The sequence below is a fragment of the Balaenoptera borealis genome (genome assembly GCF_965194805.1).
Source record: "Balaenoptera borealis genome assembly, chromosome: 10".
Classification (NCBI taxonomy): Eukaryota; Metazoa; Chordata; class Mammalia; order Artiodactyla; family Balaenopteridae; genus Balaenoptera; species Balaenoptera borealis.
In genome coordinates, this window is record NC_138874.1 from 8321760 (window position 1) to 8334314 (window position 12555).

General features: G+C 36.9%; 1 protein-coding gene across 6 annotated transcripts in view; it reads right to left on the reverse strand.

Annotated features, from left to right (window-relative positions):
- Nucleotides 1-12555, reverse strand: part of RYR2 (ryanodine receptor 2) — a 777004-nt gene that overhangs the window by 189613 nt on the left and 574836 nt on the right. For all 6 annotated transcript variants that reach the window (XM_082407544.1, XM_082407541.1, XM_082407542.1 and 3 more), the window contains 4 exons: nucleotides 10708-10843; nucleotides 9975-10161; nucleotides 8103-8208; nucleotides 5289-5409 (listed from right to left, as the gene is read on the reverse strand). In XM_082407544.1, the coding sequence (XP_082263670.1) occupies nucleotides 5289-5409; nucleotides 8103-8208; nucleotides 9975-10161; nucleotides 10708-10843 (550 nt within the window). The remainder of the gene's footprint in view (nucleotides 1-5288; nucleotides 5410-8102; nucleotides 8209-9974; nucleotides 10162-10707; nucleotides 10844-12555) is intronic.

Sequence of the window (12555 nt, forward strand, 5' to 3'; positions counted from 1 at the left end):
TGTTAATGAAATAGATTACAAATGGCTACTTTCCAGCCTGCTGGTGTTTTAAATAAAGTTATCCGGTGAATGGTTTTCTGTTCCTCTACTACCCTCAAGCAAGGGCTGGGACTTAGCTGAGGCAATATGGCAGTGCAATGTAAATCCATGGTCATTTAAATGTTGTTTGGGCATCCACTTGTTAACTATGTGTATGATTAGGACATAGCATTATGCCAGATACCAAGAAGGAAACAAAATGGCACCCAAAATCCAAACTGTAAAACTGAGAGTAAATATCATAAAGCTAAAATGTAAAGCAAGGTTTGCATTCTTTTCAATACAAGAACCTCTTGAAAACTTAATAAAACATTAATAAAGTTCATGTACCCTATGTGATAATCATGGTACATTTACATCATTTACATATTTATGGCTTAGACAATTACAGAATAATGAACAAAACTCCAGGAACGAGTCTGACTTTCAAATGAAAGGTGTTTCATTAATCATAATAGCATTTAATAACATTTAAAACATATTTGAGAGCCATATTATTTTCTCTATCAACAGTCAGTGCTTGATGCCTATATAGAGGAGCGAATTCCTTAGTATAACTCTGTAGATTCATAGAGGGGATCACTGATATGAAGAATTAGGGAATTACGTGCCCACTGAAAATACCGGAGAACAAACTTGTTTTCTGTTAGACCATGTGATAATTATGCCACATTGCTGCTGACCACACACTATAAGACTCTGCAAATACTATCACAGAATCTTTATTACTGATGCAATGTTGGAGAAAGAAGGACCCAGGGAAAGATGATTCATGACCATACCCATCCTGAAAGAACACAGTCACAAAGTTTTTGTTTTCATTCACAGTCAATGAATGAATTTGATATTTGAATCATGAAAATGAACAAATAACAATGCTTTAAAGGAAATTAGACTGAAGACTAGTACCAAATCACTTCCATTCCTTATAATTAATAATAACTAATACACCTAATACCTTCCTTCCTGTAATTACAATAATAAGAATAACAATGCTTGTCATTTGTGCTGTTGTCAGGTATTATGTTAGGAATGTTCCAGACACACTTTCATACAATTTTCACGTGTGCACTATGAAGGTGGTACTATTATCTTCCTTTAACACAAGATAAAAACCGACTTTTAGGGAAGTTAAATAACTTGTCCAAAATTGCACATCTAAGTCATTGGCAAAGTTAGATTTAAACTAAGTAAAATTGGATTTAAAATCCAACCCGAGGTAATTTAATCCTTAGGTTAAATCAGCATGCTCTAATTTTTGATTAAAAATCTACATGAAATTCCAGTTCCATTCTCCTAAAAAAAAAATCACATTATAGGTAATTTATCGTTATAGGATTCTATTCTTCTAACAGAAAGCTGTGCCTAAGGAAATGATAAGCAACTCATTGATCTTGAAATAAGATCTGTTTTTTTAAACACTCATTCAGGTGGACATTCATTTTAAGGAATGCTACAGCTCCAGCTGCCTGGGAATGAAGACTCATGGATTGGCTGCTGCTTTATGTTCTCCTCAGACACACTGGGGACAATAGAGCTGAGGAACTGCCTCCGCTCAGACTCCTGGAGAATGAACTGGCACAAGGAGGGCCAGCTGCACTGGCTTTACCCGCTGCTGCCTGCACCATTCATCCACCTAAAATTACTACCTCAGACAATCTGCCCAAACCTGTCTGAACCAAGAGCTGCAGGAAAAGAATATCTACTTTTGAGATTAGATACTTGCCCCTTAATTTTTCTAAACTCCTCTTTCTTTCATTATCATTTGGGGCTACCCTCTAGGTCTAGGATAAGTGTAATAAAAATGTATGAGACCCATCAGAATGGCCCTCATCAAAAAGTCTAGAAACAGCAAATGCTGGAGAGGTGTGGAGAAAAGGGAACCCTGCTACACTGTTGGTGGGAATGTAAGTTGGTGCAGCCACTATGGAGAACAGTATGGAGGTTCCTTAAAAAACTAAAAATAGAGCTACCATATGATCCAGCAATCCCCCTCCTGGGCATATATCCAGAGAAAACCATAATTCGAAAAGATACATGCACCCCTGTGTTCATTGCAGCACTATTTACAACAGCCAAGACATGGAAGCAACCTCAATGTCCACCGACAGAGGAATGGATAAAGATGTGGTACATATGTACAATGGAATATTAGTCAGCCATAAAAAAGAATGAAATAATACCATTTGCAGCAACATGGATGGACCTAGAGATGATCATACTAAGTGAAGTAAGTCAGACAGAGAGAGACAAACGTCATATGATATCACTTATATGTGGAATCTAAAAAATGATACAAATGAACTTATTTACAAAACAGAAAACAGACTCACAGACTTAGAAAACAAACTTATGGTTACCAAAGGGGAAAGGTGGTGGGGGGAGGGATAAATTAGGAGGTTGGGATTGACATACACACACTACTATATATAAAATAGATAATCAACAAGGACCTACTGTATAGCACAGGGAACTCTACTCAATACTCTTTAATAACCTAATTGGAAAAAGAATCTCAAAAAGAATAGATATATGTATATGTATAACCTATTCACTTTGCTGTACATCTGAAACTAACACAACATTATAAATCAACTATACTCCAATATAAAATAAAAATTAAAAATAAAACTCATGGCCTAGGAAAAAAATGTATGAGAAAGGCCTTAGCTAATACTGAGGGGCAGGGTACTAATGTTTAGAGACCAACTTCACATACTAAATACAGAACATATAATAGGAATTATCAACAATAGCTGGTGATGCTTAAAGAACCAACTGACTTGTCATTGAAACCTAAGAAGAAATATTGATGGTTTGAGTTTTTAAAGTTGATTTAATGCATACCACAGAAAAATAAAAACATACAAGTTTCTGTCTACATTCTCCATAAAAAGAAAGAAGTTGAAAAAAAAAAAAGCATCAATTTAACAATGACCAGTAGATGGTGTTTTAAAAATTAGCTTTCAGTGTGACTGTGATAGTTCACAAAAAATCCTTTAAATCCTAAGGTAGACAATATACTGCATATTTATGACAAAAAAGTCATAACGTTACTATAACCCAACTAAATAGGACAGGAAAGAAACTAACTTGGAAAATCTTAAAGGCTAGTAAAGACAGATAACTGGAGGCAAAGGAGGTACATTGAGACTTTTGGGGCAATTCTGAAAGGGACATCTGGACACTCTTACAGTCCTTGTTTTTGGTTGTTATTCCTGATTTTAACTGTAAAGGCTAGCATTTCTTTATTCCCTAATCTGTGTGTCACTGGTATTATTCTTATCTTTTTTCCTGAGAGTGTCAATTTTGTGGCTCAGAATGTAGGGGAAAGACAAGATATTTTAGCTAAGTAAATGAACACGAGTTAGAAGTAAGGTGAAAAGAAGGTAAATGAGGAGAGTCTGTTTATACACAAGAAAAAGAAACTGCCTAAAATGGGGAAGACAAAAAGCTAGGGGACAATTTTTAAGGTCCAGCTTTCCCTGAATTTAGAATGAGTATTCAGTTATCATGGCTGTTTGTGTCACCTGAAGATGTGGGTATGTAAGGTTAGCAAACACAAAACTTTACTTCCTAACAATACGGCCGGCAAGTAGGGTAGACCGCTTGCCATTACACAGTGGTCCCCTCATTCTAGACTTGAGGTACTGACAGCTAATCTTCTCTGGGCATAATTCATGAAAGAAAAGGGTCATCACGTGTCCTTCCTATCTAATTATGTTTTCGTTCTAAAATCAGAAGCTTGTATAAAAATGATATATGTAACAATATCCAATAAAGTCTGGAAAACAGAGCAAAACTGCCATTGGAAAAAGGGAGAATTAAGTATAATTTGGGACCTAACATATCTTTTAGGTGCCTTCAGTAACTGCTTAAATTTTTTTACGGGAGGCAGAGAGTGAATTACCAACAGGGAATTGGGCCTTGGGCCCAGGCCATGTGCCATTTCTGTTGTAGTCTGGGCTAGTGCAGGGGCTCAGCGTGGGGGAGAACCGGGGTCCTATCACCACCTCCACAGTAAAGCATCGGCTCCTCACTCCATCCTTCCTGAGCTGGGCCCTCCCATCTCCTCCCAACCCAACGCGAGCAGGGCTGTAAGGAATCACAGCTTCTGGGCGTTTACATGGAGAGTCTGTTGACTTTATTTTACATGCTTTTGAGTTAACATTGGAAAACTAATCACAAGCAGTTCTAAACCAAAAATGGCATGTTGTAAAAGAACAATAAACGTTGAGTTAAAACGGGGAGAAACAAATCTTTCCAAAATGTTCTCCTCAGTCTTGAAAAGAGCACTTCTTTCAACACAGTGGCAATTTTTAAATCGCTAAGTCAAAACCTATGACCATTGTTTTAGAAAAAAAGCATTATAAGCAAGTGACCACGAAAACTATCAAAAAGAGTGAATTAAGGTGTTGCTGTCAAGAAAGAGAAGAATAGGGGACCAAAGAACTCTAGGAGAGACATTAGATAAAACAGTTGAGATGCTTATTTCCCTTTTCTGGAAACTGAAATGTCACCTAAAAAAGAATTAAAATCTCTTTGGAAACAGCTGTTTAAAAACAATGCATGTAGAAAGTATTTTATAAAAAATATATATTTTTAATTGGGGTATCGTTGCTTTACAATGTTATGTTAGTTTCTGCTGTATGATGAAGTACATCACCTATATGTATACATATATCCCCTTCCTCTTGGACCTCCCTCACACCACCCCTCCATCCCACCACTCTAGGTCACCACAGAGCACCAAGCTGAGCTCCCTGTGCTATACAGCGGGCTCCCACTAGCTATCTTTTTTACACATGGTAGTGTATATATGTCAATCCTAATCTCCCAATTCATCCCTCTATGTCCACACATCCGTTTTCTACATCTGCATCTCTATTCCTGCCCTGCAAATTGGTTCATCTGTATCATTTTTCTAGATTTCACATATATGCGTTAACATATATACAGTGGAATATTACTCAGCCCTAAAAAGGAATGAAATTGGGTCATTTGTAGAGATGTGGATGGATCTAGAGTCTGTCATACAGAGTGAAGTCGGAAAGAGAAAAACAAATATTGTATATTAACACATATATGCGGAATCTAGAAGAATGATACAGATGTAGTTCATTTTTTAAAAGAAACTTATGTAGTGTAACTATGCTGCAGGGAAAGAAACCGTGGGTACTGATGATCTTATTGAAAACATCACACCATCCATGTCCTACTGAATTACAAAGAATGGAAATTCACCTTACCTTTGGCTATCGTTGGCATCTGAAAAGCAATGCTGATTACGCCCACCAAATCTCCCAGTGGAATCAGGGATCTCAAAATAGACCTGATTCTGATGGCTTCTCCCTTAGCAGCATGAATCAACTACAGGCAGAAAAATAAAGGAACAAAGAATAACTTTGTGAAATCAATGTTCTAATTCTATCTAGAAAATTGGAAGAATGGGAATCCAAGTCTAAAATAATTTTCTGTTAATTATATATACATATAAAGTTAGACCTCTTTAATAACAGAACCAGTCTATGATTCAGCAATTCCACTCTTGGGTATATATCCAAAGAAAACAGAAACACTAATTCGAAAACATATATGTACCCAAATGTTCATAGCAGAATTGCCTAGATATAGCACCCTAAGTGTCCATCAACAGAAGAATGGATAAAGATGTGGTGTGTGTGTCTATCTGTATCTATATCTATCTATATCTATATAAATATAGATATAGATAGATAGACACACACACAACAGAATACTACTCAGCCATAAAAAAGAATGAAATTTTGCCATTTGCAACAAAATGGGTAGACCTGGAGGGTATTATCCTTAGTGAAATAAGTCAGACAGAGAAATACAAATACTGTACATGATCACTTATATGTGGAATCTAAAAGATAAAACAAATGAACAAATATAACAAAACAGAAACAGACCCACAGTTACAGAAAACAAACTAGTGGATACCAATGGGGAGAGGGAAGGGGGGAGGGGCAAGACAGGGGTAGGGAATGAAGAGATATAAACTATTATGTATACATAAATAAGATACAAGGTTATATTGTACAGCACAGGGAATTCAGCCAATATTTTATAACTTTAAACAGAGTATAACCTACAACAATACTGAATTACTATGTTGTACACCTGAAACTAATATAATATTGTAAATCAACTATACTTTAAAAATTTTTTTAATTAAAAATAAATAATAAAGTTGAAACTCTCTCAGAAAGTGCTGTTTCAGGCTTACAGACAGATATTTACTTGCCACACAATTTTCATTGACTTCAGCACACACTGAGTCACATACTGCAGTCTAGGTCAACAGGTATATCCATTAGAATAATAGTTTTTATCCTCTCTGGGGTATTAAAGTATTTTAAGACTGATAAGTCTGTGAATGCTTACCTCCCAAAATTACATATAAATATCTATCCATAACATGAGCAATAATACTAAGGGAAAAATTATTATCTTTAGGTTCTGAACATATACTAATATTTAGGCTGGTTTAGCCTTTTTTGTTTTGTGATAAAAATGTAATTGTATATCCACCTATATTCTACCCTGATTTCTCCCAAGGATGGGTTTATAATGTTGGGGAAAATGGTGAACATGGATCCTAACAGGTGTTTTAGACCTTCACTGGCTAATGAAGTATCTAGGAAGATCATGGACCTGACATAGTCAAGGATCTCAGCCCATCTCTGCAACAGACTGGAAGCTTCCAATGCCAGGGAACGCATCTGTTCCTTCACCACAGAGTGTGAAACACAACCACAATTTCTGACACCCAGGAAGTCCTCAATTAATGGTTGCTGAAAGTGAATAAATTTCTGAAGTGCCAAGGTTAGTCCCTTATTAAGTCACTTGGTTGTTTTTCCCTTTAATATAATAGAACAAAAATCTTCTATTTATTAGCATAATTTCTCTCATGTTTCCTTTGATCTTCTACTTTAACAGGAAAAGAATGAATACTGTGAGCATAAAGTTTTTTCTCTGCAATGACCTTCCAGCACACAAATTTTTGATAGTCTATTCCCATTTACTATAATGAAAATCTCATTGACAACAAGTTAAGTCGTTACAAAAAATCAAACTCCAGGTTTTCTAACATTCTAATATTTCTACATCCTGCAATTCCTCTCTGTTCACAACAAAAGATTACATCCAGAAAGCAAGAAAGTTTTAACCTATGGGTGTGAGAGAAAGAGACAAAAACAAACAATCAAACCCCGCTCCCCACACCACCCCCCCTCAAAAAAAGACATAGATTCGAAGGGTAGGGAGAAAGGTGAAGTGTTATAACAGTCACTTTGGCTTCATGCTCAGAGCAGTTGGAAGTGTATTTGCTTTCTTCCCCAGGACTGGTCAATGTGCTTCAGACTCTGGCTGTTTCCCATCAACAGATCATGAAGCTAATTTTATGGGCCCCGGCTAGCATTTTTTAATTAATATAATGGAAGAAAACAGAATAGATTAGAATAAAGTAGAAAATAGGAGAATGCATTACAAAGTAAAAGTAAGTATCATTCCACAAACTTCAATTACCTTTTGGTCAAAAAGTTTATGAAAACACTAATCAATAGGGTCTACATAGCTCTTTCCTTTCCCCTGAACTGCTCCCAGCCCCACTTTCCCTTAAACCAGTGGCCAGCACGTAGCAGCTCCTTTAAAAGGACTAAATATTATATAGCAAGGAAACAACCCTTGATAGGAGTGGTGCTTTCTGCATGCACTAAAACCGGAAAGGACACTGTATAGGAAAAATAAGTTCTTTCCTTCTTAAAGTGTGGGGAGGCTTATATGAGTTTTAGAGATATATTAGTAACTGACTATTGTATTAATGACTCGTAACGAAATCTCATCACTAATTTCTGTAACCAAGAAGATATTTCCAACTAAACAAACACTTGTTCAGCAATGAGGCTGCAGCGATTATTTTTAATGGAGCGTGAAGATTGCTGGTTTTGGATACTTTTGTGGTTTTTGCCAGTGATGGATGTCTTAACAAAGAGGAATAAGCCAGAATTTTTGTTCTTGGACCCCACGGCACTTACATGCATTTCAGGAGCACAGCGTCCTAAGAGGTCAATCAAAGCTGCATAAAATGTCATGATGGCATTCCCCATGTGGATGGTATCATCTTCCTCCTCTTCTGTATCACTTTCGTGGATTTTTCAAAAGAAACAGAAAGAAAAGCAAAAGAGATAATAAAATGACGTTTCAGATTTATTACATACTTCTCAGAGGAAAGGGACCAGTATGGTAATTAATTCTGCCTCTTCTAACACTTTTCACATATGTGTTTAATATACAGCTTGACATTTCAAAAAGGAAAATAAAAATGGGTTAAAGACAAGATTTGAGATTCTATCACCAAGAATGCATCTGTGGGAACTTTAATATTAAGATTCCTTCAAAATGGAAAAAAAAAGAGGAATTATTAATTTGATGGATTCTGCTCATTTCTACTGGCAGGCAAGATATTGACAGAAAATAATTGACTGAAGAACTTGGTAAGTTTACTTTTGTCAACAGCATACATTTAGAGAAAGGGTGACAAAGATCTGTCCTATAAGATGACATATACAAGGCACCCAGTACGGTGATTTGCCCAGAGTACTTCATAAACGTGATTTCATTTACTCACCTCTCTCTTTACTCTGCCCCACCCACTCACTCCCAAGTAATACAACATGAAAAACATAAATACTTCATCATCTCGTTGATGAGAGACAAATTTGGATGGCCCTGGAAGATCATGTCATTCCTCGTTTAGTGGCCTGGCCGAAAGCTGCCTCAGCTGGACTCAGCAGAGTAACAGCAAGGCCTGTTGACAATATTGTTCCTTGCAAGCAATGCTGTTCCCAAGGTCCTCAGGTGCACACCCGCTCAGGTGGTACTCGACCAGCAATCTCTTGGTATATTTTCTACTTGTTGGAAAAACTAAGGGATTCCTAGTTCCTCAACAGCTAACTGATAAATATGTAACTTGCTTTTTGAGTGCTCCCAGCCTGGAACCCTGGCCTTGCTGTCGATGGAACATTTACACCAGGTCTCTAAGTGGGAGAACCAGGGTTTGCAGGACTACCTCTTTGCTTAGAAAATTGCCTCCAATAAGCCCTATGTTATATCTTTACCAGTGGTGCTAGCAGTGTGGTTACATGGCCCCCTAGCAGGACACTCAGCTCCACAGATTAAAAACATAGGAAGCTGGGGCTTCCCTGGCGGCCCAGTGGTTAAGACTCCACGCTTCCACTGCAGGGGACATGCGTTCGATCCCTGGTCGGGGAACTAGATCCTGCACGCCGCGTGATGCGGCCAAAAAAAAAAAAAAAAAAGAAAAAAAAGGAAGCAACACGCCTGGATGAATTTATTGCTGGAATCAAGTATTAACAACAAAGACTATGGAGAAATGTAAGGTAGTCACTGCCTTCCCGGTCACCAAGACCTTAATAAAGCATTTTACTCCTCAAAGTGACAACATCCCCTTTTCTCTGCCAACACACCAGTTTAGTTAAGTCCCCATCCTCTTGCTAAAGGTCTCTTTCTCTCTTACTATTATCATGAAAATTAGTTCCAGCTAACCTCCCAGTAAACTCTATTCTAATTTCAAAGGCTCACCTGCCATCATTTGTAAGAACTCACTACTCCCTAGAGCCCTGAGAAAATTCACAAAATACATCTCCTCCTACAACCTAAGTTTTTTTCGACTAAATCCATACAATCTTCCTGAGGTCCCTCTTTGTTAGTTCACCCTATTCCAGCAGCAAATTCCATCCCTTTTCTCAAAACACATTTCATTTTCAAGGGAAGAAATCCGGAGTACCAGAGAATTATACTGCAATTAAGAGAACGCAAATTATATTTTGTAAAATTAAAAGTCAAGTAGTATCATCTAATCTTAGGAGTGTGTATATTCGACCTACAGGGTTTTGCTGGATCCACTAGTTGGTGAGGGACCATCTCGAGAAGGATCCTCAGCTATTTTTATGGCTTCTTCCATGGCTGCGAGCAGACCATTCCCACCTTCCCCCCTCAAGGCAGGACCGAAACACTCAGGCCTCCGGATGAGCAATCTCACCACGACATTTGCATTCTCCTCCACGCTTTCCCCTAAGATCAAACGGGGAACAGGAGTAAGCAAACATTGACTACATGGAAGTTCTGAGCAAACAATGTTATACTAATCTGCTTATATTTAGAGAAAAATAACTAAAACCTAATAAGGTAGCAGTAGAGCCAAAGTTGAATCCAAATTACTAGTGTTCTGTCCATAAGACTCAGTAAATTTCTTTTCTTGCACTTAAAATTTTCCAAGTAAAGAAAAGCATGATGGAGGTATAAACTATTCATTTTTGTTAATTTGTTATAGGAAGTGAAATCATGATCCTAGCTATTATTAGAGTCTAATTATAAAAACAGCAAGAATGTAAGTGCCTAAAAATTTTTATTTAATAATGAAAGCCCAGCATCACGATCAAAATAAATATTACAAAATAAATTATTACTGTGAAAAAGCCTACTGATTATAAAATATTCAATTTCTTTACTACTATCTACTTCCTTCATGAAAATGCTGGGATGCCTCATTATTTTATACATCTATTTTTTATGCAGTTTTAATAATGACCATAAAAGACCCTAAGAGATTCATCCTACCATTACAGAAGACAGCAAATCTGAGAAAGTCAAGATATCTCTCTCCTTCAACTGGATTCCACCCAATGTCTGGATAACCCTTTGACACCAGCATCTGACAACTTTGCAGTCCACAACCAGCCAAATATCGCACTACCTGCAAAAACAAGATGATAAGCAAAAACGTTACCCCTTGGGTGAGATACTCATTAGAAGCTTGCACTAGACATGGTAAATGTTATTATCAAGGGATGGTTTAAAACGAATGCATTTTTGAAAGTTCTTTTTAATCTCATGACCGTCTATATGAACCCCCTTTAGTAAAACCTTAGAATTAAGAAATACTGACAAACTGTAACAAAGTGCTATCACAGTAAAAATGTTTATGAATGAACTCTATGAAAGAAAAATATTCCTAAATTTCATATCATTTGAGACTTTTACCTACAAGAGTCATAATATTTGATAAACTTCAAAAATGCCTAATGGCCTCTGGCCTGGTGTAAAACCTGAATCCATCTGAGATAGTGAAAGATCCATCTGAGATACGATGATATTTTAAAAAAGTGAATTTATTTCCAAAATAAAATATCAGTTTAATGGGGGAAGGGGTGTGTGTGAGAGGACACCTAGAGAAGTGGAGAAAACTAAGCTCAGAGTCAAATATCGTTGGGTTCACATCTGACCTGCATTAGAACTTAGTGTATCATCTTGAACCACGGTTTCACTGTCTATTAAGTTTGGGATAATACTACCAACCTTTCTGTTTTGTTAAACTTAACACATTAAAATTTCTGCTTAGCTTGGCCTTTTAAAATATTCTGTCTTATGTGAATGTTGGTTCTCTATATAAGATTTCATAACAGAACCAGTTTTAAAAGAAATCCCTAAAAAGAAAAAAAAAAAGGAATCCCTAAAGAAGTCACTATCAATGGTAGCAGATGGTTGGAGGAGCAACTTATCAAACAAAGTAAGCTACACCCAGCTCAGTCACAAGCCAAGCCAGGCTTAAAAATAAATAAATAATACAGCTAAAAATATTTTACATCATCCTTATTGAGGTATAATTTATGTACAATAAATTCATCTATTTAAAGTATAAATTCAATGATCTTTGAGAGATTTATCCATCTGTAAGAACCCACAATCAAGATGTAGAGCATTTTCCATTGCTCCTCAGGTCCCCGTGTCTTTTGCAGACCATCCGTCCCTACAAGCCTTGGTCCTGAGAAGGACCAAGGACCAAGTGGCTTTCTGCCACTACAAACTAGCTTACATGTTCTAGGACACTGATAACATGCAGTCATCCATTATGGGTATTTCTGAGCCTGGCTTATTTCACTCAGAATAACGACTTTGAGATTCATTCATGCTGGAGTACATGTCAGTCCCTCATTCCTTTTTGTAGCCTAATCATGGCATCTCGCTACTTATGGAAATACCCCAGTGTTGTTTATCCATTCACCAGTTGTTTGGTGAGCTGTCTCCAGTTTGGGGCTCAGATGAATAAAGCCATTATCAACATCCATGTACACATCTCTGTGTGGACATATATTTGTATTACTATTGAGTAACTACTTAGGAGTGGAAAGGCTAGGTGCATATTTATGTTAGGTATGTTTAACTTATTAAAAAATAATGCCAAACTGCTTTCCAACTGACTTAACCATTTTTCATCCCAACAGCAGTAGATGAGCGTTCCAGTTGCTCCAAAGCCTGCTCAGTGTTCAGCATTGTCTACTTTTTAAAAATACTAGCTATTTTATCAGTGTGTAGATAAAAACATTTCAAATTATATACGGGAGAAAATTCTCCAGAGGTTATTTAGAGATGCAAAGCTTCATGACGCTTGACTGGCATGTCAGAAGG